An 18,127-nucleotide genomic window follows, 5' to 3' on the forward strand; every position below is an offset into this window, starting at 1 on the left:
TGTTATTCTAGTTTTATAGAAGGAAACAATGTTGATGTGTCACTAAAGCAAAAAAATTTGCTTCAAAGTCACAAATAGATTTTTTCAGAATAAGACGTTTTTCTCAGCTTTTTGTCACAAACTGGCGATTTGTGTGAAACTTGCCTCTATTCAACTGCTGATTACGGAAGAACGAAACAAGCTAGAAACACAATTATTTTTTTCTGATGAAATTAGAGACTTTAATCTTTCAGATTTCAGATTTTTATAGGACAAAATATTCTGTGGGTCATTAAAAATGAGTCAAAATGCTCTAAAACGGCTGGCACTGAATGAATTAATAGGGAGTGCATGGTGACTGTCACACTTATGCAATATAATAAATGTGTTGTTATTTTTTCCAAAAATAAAACATGCAAAACTTGATGCAGTGTTGAGAAAAAAGTCAATTTTTGCCTGAATATCTTCTCAGATTCTATTTTCTGCTGTTGATTTGTGTGCGTGTGTGTATCAAGGCCACACTCAGATTTACTGCAGACCACAATAATATTTTTGAAAAAGCCTAAATTGAGTCTTTCATATTCATGAGTAACGCTTCACTGAGCAGTTTACCTCATTTGCATTACACAGACGCCGTAGAACTTTCCAGTGCGGCGCACTAATTACACATTCCCACTTTTTTTCCCATTTCAAGTCCTTCCTTTCAGTCAACAATGCTTCCCTCCGTGAATCCTGATGAGTCATTCTGTTCCCTCGCATTGCACATTCACCTCCACCTGCAGGAAACTTTCTCTTTACTCAAAGCTTCAAGTGATTACTCCTTCCAAAATCAATGATTTGGCCCCTCCCTCTGCCTTCCCGTCGCCCAGATTCAAACAATATGACGGGGATCAGCTCCAGCACTTCATAGGCCTTATTTCCCACAGGGTTGAGCTGACACTGCCATTGATCTGACATGTTGGAGGATGTCCTCAAAGAGACGAGCCTTCAGGTAGAAAGTGTGTGTGTGTGCACGCGAGCGTGCATGTGTTTACTTAAATTGTGTCAGCGTCGTGTTAGCAATACACCACAGGACCAAACGTGCCGTTTGACTTGATCAAGGTTTGCTTTATCAAACTCTAACTACTTTAATGTTGAGAGGTGCATAAAGTGCAGATTTGAATGACTCGTTCTACATCACTGTGGCTTTTATTTCACTGTTTGAGTCAGATTAGGTCCTCACACAGTCAGACAGTCACCAAATATGAAGGATGAGGTGGTGATTTATCTTGATTATTATTATTATTATTATTATAGGGCGCACAGTGACTTAGTGGTTAGCACGTCTGCCTCACAGCAAGAAGGGCCTGGGTTCGAGCCCTGGGGTGGACACTTGGGTCTGTGTGGAGTTTGCATGTTCTCTCCGTGCTGCGTGGGTTTCCTACAGGTACTCCGGCTTCCTCCCACAATCCAAAAAACATGACTGTAAGGTTGATTGGAGTCTCTAAATGGCCCATAGGAGTGAATGAGTGAGTGAGTGGTTGTCTGTCTGTGTTGCCCTGTGATGGACTGGTGCCCTGTCCAGGGTGTACCCCCACCCAGCGCCCTATGAGAGCCGGAGATTGGCACCGGCAGACCCCCACGACCCTGATAAACGGGAATAAGTGGGTATGAAGATGGATGGATGGATTATTACAGTTTTTCTCAATTGCTAAAACACTAAACCCTATTGTCTGAACCAAATGCTCAGTTGCCTGAACCCACTGATTGAAACAATCACTCTTTTGGCAAAACCATAAACACTTTTCACCTGTTTAGACACAACTTGCCAACACATTTTCATTGTGATGCACCCGTGCTGCATAATGGTGAGCACAGGTGACAAAAGTCAAACACAATTAAAGCACAGGTGTCACCACTTGAACACAACAACTCAAAACTGATCACACTTGTGGCTAATGATGTAAGGGAAGAGCAGTGGTTTGTGAGGCCCTACAATGGATAGAAATCTGAGAGGAAGAGTTCGTGTGAGAGGAGGGCGAGGTGGTCGGCGAAGACAAAGAACAGTAATATCTGATGAAATCAGAGCTACTGTGATTGACCATGTTCTTGTCCATGGTATGAGCATGAGGGAGGCTGGACAAAGGGTACAACCAAACATCAGTAGATTCACTGTGTCCACCATAATCCGAAGATTTAGAGACGAGAACAGGTAATTATCTTTTTTTTTGACATTATAGTACAGTATGTAAATGTTGACAGCAATTACTGTATGACATACTATAGAGCTGGTAAGTCCCGCCCATCCGTAAAACCCCACTGGACCTCTAGATTGAAAAACGTCAATCTGGCAAGCCTGGATACGGCATGCCAGGGGTTTTTTCCCCCGTTGCCTGGCCAGACAAAATGTGGCCTGTGATGTGGATGAAGTCCTGTGGCCTGACCCAGTACGGAGACATGATGCTGTGGCTGAGTAATGCACTGTATTTGTATATTTTTGTACTTTTTTACATGGGCTTACTGTACACAAGTGGCAAACGCATAAGATCCGTGTAAATGCATAAGATTTCTGTTTTCTCTTTTTGTACAAGTGCTATGCACAGGTTCTTTGTTTTGCAACATGCATTTAGCCTACAGTGAATAAACATTTATTTCTCCAGTTTCATGTCCTGAGCATTGTGTTTTCTATTTTTCTACGTCGTGTTTATTGACTGTTCAGTAGTGTTTTTAATTCTGATTGACTTGGGGCATGATTTGACAACACAGTTCAGTTTTGAGCACAGATTGAACTGTTTTGAGGTGAAAGTTTGGTTTTGCAAGAAGAGTCTGACGTTTTGTGAATGTAGCTTGGAAATTATGTTTTGTCTTCACAGTTTAGAGAAAAGGAGAGCAGGTTTCAAGAAATGTGTCTTAGCAATTGAGAAAAACTGTATTATTATTATTATTCTGAGCCAACACCTTTAGATCTTCAGATTTTCCATTAAAAAAAAATGATGCAATGTTTTTGGGCATTTTGGACCTCTGTATATATATATATATATATATATATATATATATATATATATATATATATATATATATATTTATCCTTTTCTCTATCTATCCTTTATTTATCCCTCATCCTTTATATTTATCACTATTATTATTATTGTTGCTGGGTTGTTCTTTGTTCTTGTTTTCTTTGTTTCTTTGTTTTTGTTTCATGCACCATCTACCAAGACAAATTCCTTGTACTGTCCTCAAAACTGTACTTGGCCATTAAACATTTCTGATTCTGATTCTAATAACTTATTCTGGAAGCTCCTCTACCTGTGATAAAAACATAACAGGTGTATTTGATTTAGTTTTATTCAATTTTAACTTTGTCTTATGGACATTAAATATGACTCAGTGAGGGTCTGTTTAAACCAGTGTGTATTTGTGTGTGTTAGTGTGTGTGTTCAGTGTGTATTTGTGTGTGTTCAGTGTGTATTTGTGTGTGTTAGTGTGTGTGTTCAGTGTGTATTAGTGTGTGTTCAGTGTGTGTTCAGTGTGTATTAGTGTGTGTTCAGTGTGTATTTGTGTGTGTTAGTGTGTGTTCAGTGTGTGTTTAGTGTGTTAGTGTGTGTTAGTGTATGTGTTAGTGTGTGTGTTCAGTGTGTATTAGTGTGTGTTCAGTGTGTGTTCAGTGTGTATTAGTGTGTGTTCAGTGTGTATTTGTGTGTGTTAGTGTGTGTGTGTGTTCAGTGTGTATTAGTGTGTGTTCAGTGTGTGTTCAGTGTGTGTTTAGTGTGTTAGTGTATGTGTTAGTGTGTGTGTTTAGTGTGTGTTCAGTGTGTGTTTAGTGTGTGTTTGTGTATGTGTTAGTGTGTGTGTGTGTGTTAGTGTGTGTGTTAGTGTTAGTGTATGTGTTAGTGTGTGTGTGTGTATGTGTTAGTGTGTGTGTGTGTGTGTTAGTGTTAGTGTGTGTGTTAGTGTGTGTGTTAGTGTTAGTGTGTGTGTTAGTGTTAGTGTATGTGTTAGTGTGTGTGTTAGTGTTAGTGTATGTGTTAGTGTGTGTTTGTGTATGTGTTAGTGTGTGTGTGTGTGTTAGTGTTAGTGTGTGTTTAGTGTGTTAGTGTGTGTTTGTGTATGTGTTAGTGTGTGTGTGTGTGTGTTAGTGTTAGTGAGTGTGTTAGTGTGTGTTTGTGTATGTGTTAGTGTGTGTGTGTGTGTGTGTTGTGTTTGTGTGTTGTGTGTGTGTTTGTGTCTGTGTTTGTGTGTGTGTGTGTGTGTTCGTGTTCGTGTCTGTGTTCGTGTGTGTGTTCGTGTTCGTGTCTGTGTTCTGTGTGTGTTCGTGTTCGTGTATGTGTTCGTGTGTGTTTGTGTCTGTGTTTCGTGTGTGTGTGTGTGTGGTTTTGTTTTCGTGTGTGTCGTGTGTGTTTGTGTTCGGTGTTAGGGTGGTGTGTGTGTGTTCGTGTGTGTGGGGTTCGTGTTCGTGTCTGTGTTCGTGTTGTTTGGTCTGTGTTCGTGTGTTGTGTGTGTGTTAGTGTGTGTGTGTGTGTGTGTTAGTGTATGTGTGTTAGTGTGTGTGTGTGTGTGTTAGTGTTAGTGTATGTGTTAGTGTGTGTGTTAGTGTATGTATGTGTTCAGTGTGTGTTTTGTGTAGTGTTAGTGTGTGTGTGTGTTAGTGTTAGTGTATGTGTTAGTGTATGTGTTAGTTTGTTCGTGTGTGTGTTAGTGTGTGTTAGTGTTAGTGTAAGTGTTAGTGTGTGTGTGTTAGTGTGTGTTAGTGTGTGTTAGTGTTAGTGTATGTGTTAGTGTGTGTTTGTGTATGTGTTAGTGTGTGTGTGTGTGTGTTAGTGTTAGTGTGTGTGTTAGTGTGTGTTAGTGTTAGTGTGTGTGTTAGTGTGTGTGTGTTGTGTGTGTGTTTTGTTGTCTTTGTTGCTATGGATGCTGCTCCTCAGCTCATCCTGTTGATTTAAAATTTCCTGCCTGATTCACAAGCAGCTGGTTCACATGAACAGTTTAACACTAACGTTTGTCCAGGAGCAGAAAGTCAGTGAAGCAGCCACAGAGCCTCACACGGGTCTGGAATGACAATAAGTGAGACGTAGCTTTGTTTGTGTCGGGGGCCACAGACGTGTCCCCAGGCTCCTCTGTTTCCTCCTCTCATATCCACGTCTGTGCATTTCCTGACCAACAACCTCAGGGAGAGAATGAATCAACAAAGTAATGTCGCAAAGACGGGATTCTCAACTTGATGGCCGAGACCCCATTTGGGGTCGTGAAACACTAGGGGGTCGTCCTCAGATTCCTTCATTTTTTCTGATTTTTACCTCTTTTTCTGCAACTACACCAAACTTGCCATATTTTAACCTATTTTCATCACTTTTTCTTGCCATATTGTGGCTGCTTTTAATGCATTTCTGCTACATTACTCCCATTTCTGACACTTATTCATCAAAATACAGTATAATGCCATTTCTGTACATTTTTTCCACTTTCAAGACATTTTCAGCACTTTTAAACCCTTTCCTCCACTTTTCCACCTAATGTCACATATGTTGACCCATTATTTATGTTTATTTTTGCCTATTTAACCACATTCATGATTTGTCATGTACATTATTTGCCAGTTTAAACCAATTGATCCTTTATTTCTGCCACTTTTAAGCCAATATTGACACTTTGAACCCTTTTTACTACTTTTTCTGTCAGTTTTTGGTCAGTTAGAGGGCCGTGTCTCCACATGACTGTTCTTCAATGTTCATGCTTGTGTTCAACCACCTTCAGCTACAGTGGGGGTCCCCGTTCTCTGGAACTTTTATTTTGGGGGTCGCCAGTTCCTAAATATGTAAATCATCAGGTGATGGAACACCAGCCGTGTTTTGTTCTGGTAATAAGACCTTTTAAAGCACCTTTTGCTATCTGACCAATGAACCTAAATGTTTAATATAGAATGATGAATCAGCGTTAAAGAAGCACTCGTTACGGAGCATCTGTTTCTCTCTGAGTGACAGCTTTTAAATCTGCCATGTTTCAGCACCAAGGACAGCACAGAATCACTGCTGATTTAAGCAATTTTAACTTTTACACCCATTTGGCCATAACTCCTCTAATGAATCAGCAGCACAGCAGAAAATAAAGAAACACCTTTTATTTTTCCAAAAGAGAATTATATTATTATATTATATTATATTATATTATATTATATTATATTATATTATATTATATTATATTATATTATATTATATTATATTATTATATTACATATTCTTGCAATTTTTTTACATATTTCCCAGCCGAGGCCTGCCTTATCTTTCATAAACCTAGAGCAGCAGCTCATCTTAGCTTTGAACTGAGCCTCTGTCTTAATGTCTATATCAGAACTTTAACCGTGGTCTCCTTCTCTTCTCTCTGTCCCTGAGTCCTCCTCATGTCCTGGATAGTTCTCCTCCTGTGTCCTGTCACTGGTTCTCCTGCATTAGCATCACTGCTACAGGTGCTGCTGCTAGCCACGCTAACTCCTGCTGCTGCTTTGTGATTTCTATAGAAACAAACCTCAGAATTAGCTTCACTTATTGGCCTAAAAAAGCTTTTTAAATCCAACTGCCTTTTTTAACCATTTTCTACCGTTTTCCAAGCTGACAAGACACAATTTCTTGCGGAAAATCACACTTTAGACGTAGCGTGGGGGCGTGGCCTGACTTTACCCTTTTCTTCCTCACTCACACTTACATTTTACACGCTCATGTGTTTACAGTGACATTTCCAGTGATTTCAACTCAATAAAAGACACATCTGTCTAAATATAAAACTTAATCACAACACCTAAAAGCAAATGAGACGCTAGAAATATAAAGATAAATAAATGAGGTGCTGGATCCAATCCATTTCTGGGTAATTAAGCTCTGGGGAGTGAAAAGGTAGAGAACCCCTGGCCTAAGCTTCTGTTTTTGTCTAAATTTGTGATTTCTGTCTTTTGTTGCCAGAGTTTCTTTGACGGATGGGACGTTACGAAGAAGAAAGACAAGACCAAGGGAAGGCACGACAGTCTGCTCAACCGTACGTTCTTTAGCCTTCATACCATTCTTTCTCTTTTATTGCTTCAGGAAATGTTGGAGGAAGTTGTTTGAGTTCCTCATTACCTGTGAACCAGTGCATGCTAGCAATAATAAGGGCTTTAGGAGTAGATTAGCATTAAACAGATAAAAACTGCCTCAGCAAAAACTGTCCAGTAATTGTCTTTAGTCTCGCTGGGTTTCCTTTAATTCTAAGGAAAAAAATAAATAAATACAAAATACAATCAGAGTTTAATGAATTAACATTGATTTTCTCACAGCCTCTGTCTTATAAAGCAGTTTCATAAAATGTACACCTTCACTATTTTTACTAGGACAGCATCACCATAACTATTACAATACAACAGCATTGGAAAAACATCCTTTAATTATCATTTTAAAAATCAATTCTTCTTTTTCTTTTCATATCTGTTTATATTTTTCCGACTCTTTAAGCTTCTGATTTGTTCTTTGTGAATAGTTTGTGTATCGGTTATATTTACAGTAGAGTTGGATTGATCCTTCAAAATAAAGTTGGAAAAAATTATCGGCCTTTTCACGTGAAAAAAAGGGAAAAAAGAGAGAGAAAAAAAGGCAAATAAAATAAAAAAAAAGAAAAACAAATAAAGAAAGAAGAAGAAAGAGAATTTGGTTCACTTTGATTATTTAAGAAATAAATCCACAGCTGAAACAGTGTTAATACTGTACTTATTGTTTCTGAACCACAACATTTATTAAAGTAATACATTATTTTCTATTTATGTGCAAATTAAACGTTGCCTTAAAGCTGTCCTTTATTTTAACTAATTAATAATCCAAATATAATTTTTTGTTTAATTCAGAATTTTAGTGGATACATAAATAAATTAATAATTTATCTATTAAATAAATGAACATTTACTTGATTTATAAAATATGTATTGCTAAAAAATAGTTAAATTGAATTAATAAATGACATACATTTATTAAATTGCAATCAAAATGGAACAAATACATGTATTAAATGTAATAAATATTTATTAAAATAAATAGATTTATGGTATCTGCCTGCCTCTGTATTGATGTAGGGTTGAATCAATGCTAATTTTTGCAGCATTGCATACTAATAATTCACAGAACAAATGTAATTCATGCACTTTTCTATTTTTTAAACTTTATAAGGGATTGTGATTTTTAATCTGTGGATGTTTCTGTCCTTTATTTAAATGTTTCCAGTGATAATATTGTGTACTGTATAGTTAAGTGTCTGATGGTTCCTTTACAGACGACCGTCATCGAGTTAAGCTCCACTCCCTGCTCGCCGACCCCAGCTCTGATTACGTCAACGCCAACTACATCGATGTAAGTCATTGTCACTCTCACTGATCCTTTTCCTGTTTTCATCATTGATTGTAGAGGTTGACCCAAGGTTTCACGTTTCCACGCTACCTCACATTATGAACATCCCAGCGTGGCGTTACAGAGATGTTCTACAGGATGTAGAACTGGATCCTATTTCTGTTTCATCATCTTTACCTGTTTACTGTAGTGGTGTAATGATTCCATTCATGGATGATATGGGTTGATTTAGAACTTTTCCATCTGAAATGATTCACTGACTTGAAGTCGATTCAGTGACTTTTTATCCAAAATAATAATGTGTACAGTGTGAGTGAAATAAATCCCTGATACTGAACAGTACAGGTGAGCTTTTTGTTTTATTTCCTGTTGTTTCTTGTCAGCGAATCAACTATAAATCTATGATGGACATAAACATACAAACAAGTAAACAACATTTAATGTCCAATATATTCACATTTTATTTGAATAAAGTCCAACAAACACGTTCAGTTTAAATTAACAGGGTGTTAACTTTTCTGCTCTCATTTTCAATAATCAATATATTTTCAATAAATATACATATTAGGTTTATCTGACTCTACTGACTGTATTTTATACATCAAAATATTATGATAATATAAAAAATTATGTGTTCAGGTTAAATGAGCAGTGGTTGAACCTTTTAGCATGATGGTTATCATGAGGCTTCTGCCGAGCTAATGCTAACAAGCTAACGCTACATGTGCTGCTGCTGAAGGGCCTGGTGGTGGACGGTGGACACAGTGAACCACAGCTTTAGAATATCTACGTCTGTGATAAAGACAAAGTGTTTCACACACTGGACCCAAAGGTGGTTCCATCCATTTCTCCTCCATCACGTTTTATTGTCTGCTGGGGGCGTGGCCATGACGTCACAGACAGTAACGTCTTTATTATTAAAAGTGCTTTTAAAACACATCTGTATAAAGTGTACAGTGATTAAATCCATCTATTTCCTTGTATCGATACAATCGTTTAATTAACTTTTAAAAACCATCTCAGATCAATATGTGTAAACAGGAAGGACAGCTAGCCGAGCACAGATTGATGTAGTTTTCATTGATCTAATGGATGAATCGTTACACCCTCACTTTACTAGCTATTAAACTTCCTGTTAATAGAATCAACTACTGTTATTAATTTTACATTGTACAGTATATTCTTCAAAAGATTCACAACAACGGAATGTTGTGCTGAAACACGCGAGACTATGTCGCTAATGCAATGTTAGCCACGCTGCTAATCCTCAGCCTTCTGTCTAAAAATTCCATGGTAATGTGTGAAATGGTCCCAAAATATTATCTGTGGAAGCTTTAATTACCTCCAAACAGAGAATCTACCTCACGTTTTACATTGAACCCCACACAGTCGTGTGATTGTAGATGTTAATGCTAATGTGTCACCAGGTAAACTGATCACCAGTTCAGCTAATACACCATCAGCTAAACCTGTCTTTGTACCAGAGCCTTTTTCTACTTTTGAATGCAGTCATAATAATCTGAACCAACACTTCAGATGAAGCTCATTTTCAGTCACAGGATAACATGATCACGACTTGATTCTTTACATGTATTAACAGATTTTGAACGTTAGTGACGTCACTGATCTAATCTCAGCCGATAGTAAAATTCACCATTTTACCACTAAAAACACTCAATACTTGGACTAAAGTGTGAGACTAGGATCAATAAACTACATTATTTCATACCTAACCATATGTGGATTCAGCAGAAAAAAAACAGATTTTAGGGTGCACGTACACTTTAACCCTCTTATTATCCTTGGTATCAATTTGACTCCATTCAATGTTTATCATTCAAAATAGAATAAAAGAAAGTGAAATAGAAATAGAAAAAGAAATAGAAAAGGGGCACAACTCAAACAAAAATTAATAACATAACAGAATGAAAAATAAAATAAAATAAAATCAATTTTACTAATAAAAAAACAATAAACAAAATTCAACACAATTAACAAAACATTTAACAAATGGCACACCTTTAAGAAAGTACACCTAATAACTATATCTCTAACTCAAGTAAGAATGTTATTAGTTATGTTATTTGGTGCTATAATTGTTTCTAGCATATACTGATGATAAACTATTATTAAAGGTGCAGTCTGCAACTCTCAGATCCCTCTCTCCCCAGCTAACAATCTAGCGTTAGTCCGACAGCAGCATCACGATAATATAACGTGTACTGTTAAAAGCATATTAATGCAGCTCTTCTCTCTCTATGCGCACACACCTCAGCAGCAGCAACAACAACACAGTGTCACTCACTGCAGCCAACACGGAGGCTGCTGCGCGCACATAAACACATGCACCACAGAGTTCTAGTGTAACAATTACAAATCAAACATAATGTAAATCAAGCAGCAGAAATGACCTTTCAAGCAGAAAAGTCATCAATTCCATCTTCTACTCCTCCAGACCATACACTTGTAAAAAAGACGGTGCTCTCGGTCCGGGAAAGGGGCGGGGCCTGTGAGCAACAGCTGTCAGACAGCCCATCAAACACAATCCTGGCTCTGATTGGTTCTTTTTGGTTGCCGTAGCAGCAGGGGGCGGGGCTCAATGAGTCACACAAACTACTCGATGTAAAGCTGTCCTTACATAGTGACAGCTTTAGCAAATATGTCAAAAGGTCACTTTTCTAAGAGTTGCAGACTGCACCTTTAAAGTGTTTTATACATACATTTGTTATAGTTTTAACTTTAAAAATACATATTTTACCCAGCAAAATAAGAGTAGATTTGGATGAAAACTATTCAAGTTAAAATAATTCTAATTTAAAGGTTTGTCCTGATGGTGGCGCTAGAGAACAGGTCAAGGTTTCATTATCCAGGGCTTATTTATGTATTCAACAAATAAACAGTGTCTGACACAAAAACTTGGTCAACAATTTTCTGAAAATCATTTTCTGGAGGCAAATGGGTAAAGTGTGTTTGGTAATATTTGAGGATTAATAGGAGGGTTAAAAAAATACAGAGAGATGAAGAAAAAAAAACTGGTTGCTTTTTTTTTTACATTTCAGAACTTTAATTTCATTTTTCCGTCCGTTTTGTGATATCCTGGAAAATCGGAGGTGCTAGCAATGTTTTTTTCAGGGACAAACCATTCCTGTTGTCAGTCATAATGGAAAGCTCAGTGTGAATAGGATACTCAACAGCTCTAAGGGGTGTTTTCTATCCTTTCTGACAAAGTTCAGCAACGCATTCATCTGAGGTTTGAACTGTTTTGGCTTTTGAACGCTACTCCTCATCCTTTGTCAGTGAAACATGATGAAGCGTGAGCAGAAGAGGTCAGAGACATGATGACAGCAGTATAAAGTAGAAGTATATGTGCTCTAGTACGCTGAGAGGTGAGTGATCCTCAGACCTCCTTGGTATTATTTGTAGAGTCATGTTAAGAGCCCTAACAGGTGATTCATACACACACATCCTCACTTCACTATGGCAGGTAGAAGATAAAGGCTTTAGCAATCAGCAGCACATAAAACAACTGAAATTATCTACGTCTTTGGTCTAAAGGCACCTTTCTACACAGAAAGTACTTCCCTCATCTTTTTATAGATTACTGTCAAAGAATGATAACTTAATTTGGATTGAAACTCCTTTTCGTAGCATGTGTAGATGACTTGAACTGTACAGCATTAAAGTTTTAGTACTCCAGACTAGTCTCAGTTTCATTTTGAAGGTCTTGGTCGTGTCTTGTCCTCAGACTGGCTCGACTCAAGGTTTTCCATCAAGATTGGCACTGTTTTTGACTTACAAACATTAGCATTAGCGTTAGCTCACTGATTGGAAATCTTTTCCTGTGCCTTCTGTGTCAGAAACCTGCAAACACTGGGACATCTGTTCATTTTATTTCTAATCAGAAATCCCTCTGAACTCTGATTTTAGACCTCATTCACATCTGATTTTAACATATTTAAAATCTGTTTTTACAAGTTTGGCCTAAAACCTTTAAAATACCGTTATTAGAAGATCTATGTCTAACAGAACACATTATTATGCACCATATTCATTTATATTCCTGGGACTACTTTACGGTTTTAGAGCCTGTGTTCCTCCATCTTGAAATCACATGATTGATGATGTCACACGGCCCCACTGCCTGTAAACACCACTATGTTTTGTATTGGAGTGAAGCATTCAGCATGATTTTTACATCATTTAGCTGCTTTTTCAGTCAGAATGACAACTAGCGCTGCTTTCGGTTGATCTAACCTTTTGTTTACAGAAACATAAATAATAACAATAAAAACAGTTGTGACCTGGAAAAAATGTGTGTCCGCTTTGGGCGACAGTTCCTACTATGTGGTTTGGCAGTTGACAACGAAGCCGAGAAGAAGAGCTCACCTAAGGGACCTTTACGCCCCCTTAAACAGTGCGCTGATGTGCTCTGGTGGCTGAAGTTAGAGAGTAAATTACAGACTGTTGAAGACACACAAACACTGAGGATAGAAGTGGGAGTCTGTGATGTTCTAATCATCTTAATCATACTAATAGTATATACTGTAGTAGACAGTATATACTCATTGAGTTTGTAGTGTATAGTACGGGGTGTGACATGTCGGTGTATTCTGGTCCTGGGCAAATCTATGAACTACAAACTCAATGAGTATATACTGTCTACTATATACTATTAGTATGATTAGGATGGTGAGAATTCCCACTGAACTATATTTCCAAGTTTCCCAAGATGCATTTGGAACCTACAACAACAAAAACCTGAGGATAAATATCTCTGTTGATTTTCCACCTTTGAAAGTTCTGAAAACACTTGAAGTGAGAAAATGACCAAGTAGAATATCAGCATGTGCTCATTTGATCCATAAAACTCACGTAAACACATTTCATTCACACAGTCATTAACACATACTGACAAAACGTCCGGTTAACTTCAAAATAAGAGCCCTGTTTACAAAAGGGTTAAAAAAACTAATGGAAGACGAGAAGAGATGCTTTTATTTTGAAAAGAGGATGTTTGTTTTTTAGCTTGAAATCAGTGTCATGTACTGAGTGCGCATCGTACTGAGATTGTCTATGCGCACACTAACGGAAAATGAATTTTTGCTAAAAGAATAATAATGTTTATTTTTATTTTCAAAGCGAACGGTCATGTGTTATTTTGTTTATTGAATTATGTTAGGGTTATAATCTCAGTACGGAGGTAAAGTCAGACCGTGACACCGGTCCCAGGACCATTTTGCATTCCTCTCGCAATGCATCATGGGACGGTTGAGTATGAATAGTGTGCCCACCATGCATACTTGAAAAATGTCCCCATATCGTATATATCTGAGTATTTCTCACCTACTAAATGTTTCCATACTATCTAATGTGAACACACTACATACTCATTTAGATGTCACACTTAGTATGAGTAGTACGTTAATATGACATTTTTACAACACAGTCATAATATGATGTTGACGGGTGTGAGCGGCTTTGGGCTGAAGGAGGTTCTTCTTCTACTGATTATTAGAGGTTGTAAATATACAGATTAGTGCGCTAGCGCCCCCTCACACTGAGGACAGAAGCTCAATTGTTCATTCACTAAACGTGACTGTGTAGTGCAACCCACGTGCGCAATGGGCACAAAATGCAACCGTGATGGACCGGTAGATCGCGATGGAGCGGTCGATCGTGATCGATGCATTGGGCACCCCTTCTGTAGAGCGTCTGAATGACCGTTTCTGAGTTTACTCATTTCTCCATCAGTTTTACACATTTCTATTTTGCTTCCGTTCGATCTTCTTTCTCTAATCAGACGTTTTTACGGGCTATTAAACTTCTTCAAATCCTGTCAAACATGCTTAATATGGGTAATGGAGTTCAGTCATTAATTCAGTATTTATACACAGCAGAAATTCATCCAAACAATCCTGCAAAAAAGATTTTGCGTGAGATTTGACGTCCAGTCGTTTGCTACACTTGCTAAAGCTAACATTAGCCCACATGATTTACTTGGAAAAATATGGTGGAAATGTGTGATATTGTCGGGTTTTGTTTAGTCCTTGTCAGAGAGATATTGATATTTCAGAAGCTAATGTCTGTAATATTACGTTATATTCAGTCACATTTTGTGTGAGAATTGACGTTTCCGTGTCTCTGACCAATTGTTCACAAAGACAAATTGTATGTAAATGTGTGATATTCTCCAATGTGCATGTGAGGCTGTATTCATTGTCAGATTGCATTTTTTGATTGATTTGTTTTAAAAATATTTAATTCTTTAAATAATATTAATAATAATAATAATACAGAAGGAATTCTGTATTGTCTGTCCATTTTTTCAGACATGCCGAGTGTGAATACAAATCAAATGTGGTGTAGGAACACTTGAGTGTCTGTGACTCACTGATGTGAGACGAGGATAAACACATTTGTTACAGTTTGTTTGCTGAGAAACCTTCATGTTGACACTGTGTAGCAGCATGATCAGAATGCAGCTGTTTAACACAGACAAATATCACTGCCATCGTTCTCTCCATGTGTTGCTTTTACCGACTCTCTGACTTCTCTGCAACACATTTCACAAATCCTGGAAATGTGCCGTTCATTACTAGATTGTTTTGAACGAGTCTGTCCTCGCCAATTTCACGAGGCAGTGTTTTGTTTTCCTTTCCTGACAAGTGGTGGATTGGCGTGACACAAGCAGATCTTGTTTTCCGTGTCAGTCTTAATGCAAACATAATGAATAAAATGTCACACTATTACATTAGAATAAAATACCGTTGTCTGACGTGAACTAAGAGTTAGGATTCTTTATTTAGACAGTTACTGTGATCTCATCTCCTTTTCCTTATTTTAAGATATGACTTTTTTTTATCACTTTTAATCATTATGAGTGACAATAAATCACATATACCTGTAATAACATGGTTATATACTAACATTAATGTGGTTTATATTAAAGTTTATTATTACTCTTGCACTATTTTTACCCTTACTGTAATTATTTATACATTCTCATTATGTTTCAAAGACAAAAACATCCAATGGTGTTCATAAATATAGAAGTTGTTGCTTTTTATAAATGTCCATACTTTGGTTCATTCCTTTCTACACTGGGGACAATGTTTGTGAATTATCAGATGAAGACACATTCTAGGCGTCACAGATCAATAAATCACAGATCATTTGCTCATAAAAAGATGCTGCTCAAAAGTTTGCTTTGATCTCAGTGGTGTATTGCATTGTGGGATATGGAGTCCTTTGATGTCTTGTGTTTCTTCTCCAGGCGAGGAGGACAGTGATCGGTTTGATTCCATTTTTGTTCTAGTTTGTTCCCAGTGATATCACCTCACTCCTCCACACATTCACTTTGAGTCGGATACAGATTGTTCTGTTCTATCCCCGAAATAAACATCCTCCATTATTTTGCCATAACTTTTAGTGAAAACACCAGAAATGACACTGGGAGGACGTTGCCAGATGCCTTCAAGAAACTAAGAATATTTATGAACAATTTGAGCCCATTTTTGCCTAATTTCTTTCTTTTTTTAGTGCTTTTTTGCTACATTAGTTCCATTTCTGCCACTTATCCATCAAATTTCCACACCTTTTCTGCACATTTTTTTCACCTGTCACATATGTTGACCCATCATTGTCACTTTTAACCTCTTTTCACCATATTTTGCGCTTTTTTTTTTGCTATATTAACAACATTCATGATTTGTAATGCACATTATTTGCCATTTCACCACTTTTTCCAACACATTTTATTTCTGATTAAAATAAGGGTTTACATCTTTAAGACGTTTATATACTATGGCCCAAATAACAACAAACATCCTGGATAACAGTGGATATTATTCCGATCAGATGCCTTCAAGAAACTAAGAATATTATTTTTAAAATTTTAGCCCATTTTTGCTTATTTTACCATTTTTTCTGAAACTACACCAAACTTGCCATATTTTAACCCATTTTTATCACTTTGTCTTTCCATATTTTTGTCATCTGACACTTCTCCATAGTGAAAAGCTTCTTCTGCACATTACTGTAGTTTCCACTTTCAAGACATTTACTGCACTTATAAACTCTTTTCACCATATTTCTTGCTTATGTTTGCTTATTTAACCACATTCACCATTATATGCCCATTATATGCCCATTATATGCCCATTATTTGCCAGTTTAAACTAATTGTTCGTACTTTTTTCTGCCACTTTTAAGCCAATATTGACACTTGGAACCAATTTTTATCACTTTTTCTGTTGGTTTTTGGCCACTTTTAAACCATTGCATTTCTGATTAAAACGATGATTTACATCTTTAAGATGATTAGATATTCTGTTGCAAATAATACTAAACTTCCTGAATAACAGTGGATTTTATTCAGATGAATAAATAAATGTGGTTATCACAGATTCATAGAACAATGGACCATCATTTTGCTGATTTTATGGATGGACCCCAAAAATCTCTCCCCTTTATTCCCCTTATAGATGGTCCTGTCTCCACATGACTGTTCTTTGATGTTCATGTCTGTGTTCAACCACCTTCAGCTACAGTGGGGGTCCCCTGGTCTCTGGAACCTTTATTTTGGGGGTTGTGGGCTGAAAAGTTTGACAACCACTGGTCTACAGGACTCCACATCCCACAATGCAATCCACCTAACTTTGACAATAAGAGTGTTTACAGGAGAGATCAAAACTGATTTTCAAGCAGCAATTTCCCCCTTTTACACCTTTGAACGTATGGATGTATCGATCAAACGTTATTTTTGGATTAGATTTTTTCTTGAGGCCTACACTTACACACTCAACCTGAGTGGCTTTAAAGTCGCTTTCATAAATGGCTCCTGGCTGAGTGTGTGAGCACTGCCTGTGATGAAATACCAGAGGAACAGGAAGCCTTTAGATTTTATTTTTATCCACAGTTTTATGATGGAGCTTTTCTGAGTCTGAAGGTGAAACACTGTGGTTGCTCACAAACAGAATGTGAGGTTTCTGAACATCATTTTCTCCACAGGTCTTCAGTTCAAGCTGCTGTAACCATTACACTTCCTTCTCCTCCTGCTCTTTAATCACAATAACTAGCTGTTGTTTCCTCCCTTCTTTCTGTCTCTCTGCTTTTTCACCCCTCTTGTTTTCAACCTTTCGGCTTCTCTTAGATTCGGATAAACAGGGAAGTAAGTACTTTGCTTCTCCTTTCTTTCCATCTTTGCTCTTTTTTTCCCGCGTCTGCTCAACCTTTTCCATTGGTAGCCATCATCAGAATGTTGTACAGTGTGATGAAAGAGACTGGCAACTTTCTGCATGTCATTAATGCAGAAAACACACCTCGTACCTGTGTGGGCGGTGAGCCCAGAATGAGGTGTGGTCAGTCGCATTTTAAAGCGCTTTGCTAGCTTGACATTAGTGTGAGTGGCTTGATAAGTGATGAAAACAGATAATAATGATTCTAAAACCGTTGCCAACACAATTTCCTCATTTTTATTTTGCTGCTTGGAACGAATTTCAAACTGATGTTAAATTAAAAGTAATTTCCTGGGTTTTATAGTTCCTCTTAGAATTATGAGGTTACGTTAGGAAGTGGACTAGATCTATCGGTGGTTAGGCTTAAGCTAGCAATGCGCGATATTATCGGCTAGGAATGTAACAACATTTAGTGGTATGAAATTGGGCGAAATAAAAAAAAAAACAGCTGTAAAAATTAAAATGGTTCACGAAACAAATCAAAATGAAAACTTTTCAAAAGAGTTTGATCCTCCTGCTTTCCGTAGAAGCTCAGACGCTGCAGTGTTTACAAGATGGCGGGTACCGCGGATG

At 37.4% G+C, this 18,127-nt stretch overlaps 1 protein-coding gene across 4 annotated transcripts in view; it reads left to right on the forward strand.

Annotated features, from left to right (window-relative positions):
• Window positions 1-18,127, forward strand: part of ptprua (protein tyrosine phosphatase receptor type Ua) — a 389,498-nt gene that overhangs the window by 309,480 nt on the left and 61,891 nt on the right. For 2 of the 4 annotated variants that reach the window (XM_028461775.1, XM_028461777.1), the window contains 3 exons: window positions 6,912-6,984; window positions 8,245-8,321; window positions 17,470-17,487. In XM_028461775.1, the coding sequence (XP_028317576.1) occupies window positions 6,912-6,984; window positions 8,245-8,321; window positions 17,470-17,487 (168 nt within the window). The remainder of the gene's footprint in view (window positions 1-6,911; window positions 6,985-8,244; window positions 8,322-17,469; window positions 17,488-18,127) is intronic. The other 2 variants (XM_028461776.1, XM_028461778.1) reach the window with 1 other exon arrangement.

Source organism: Gouania willdenowi, chromosome 11 (genome assembly GCF_900634775.1).
Source record: "Gouania willdenowi chromosome 11, fGouWil2.1, whole genome shotgun sequence".
Lineage (NCBI taxonomy): Eukaryota > Metazoa > Chordata > Actinopteri > Blenniiformes > Gobiesocidae > Gouania > Gouania willdenowi.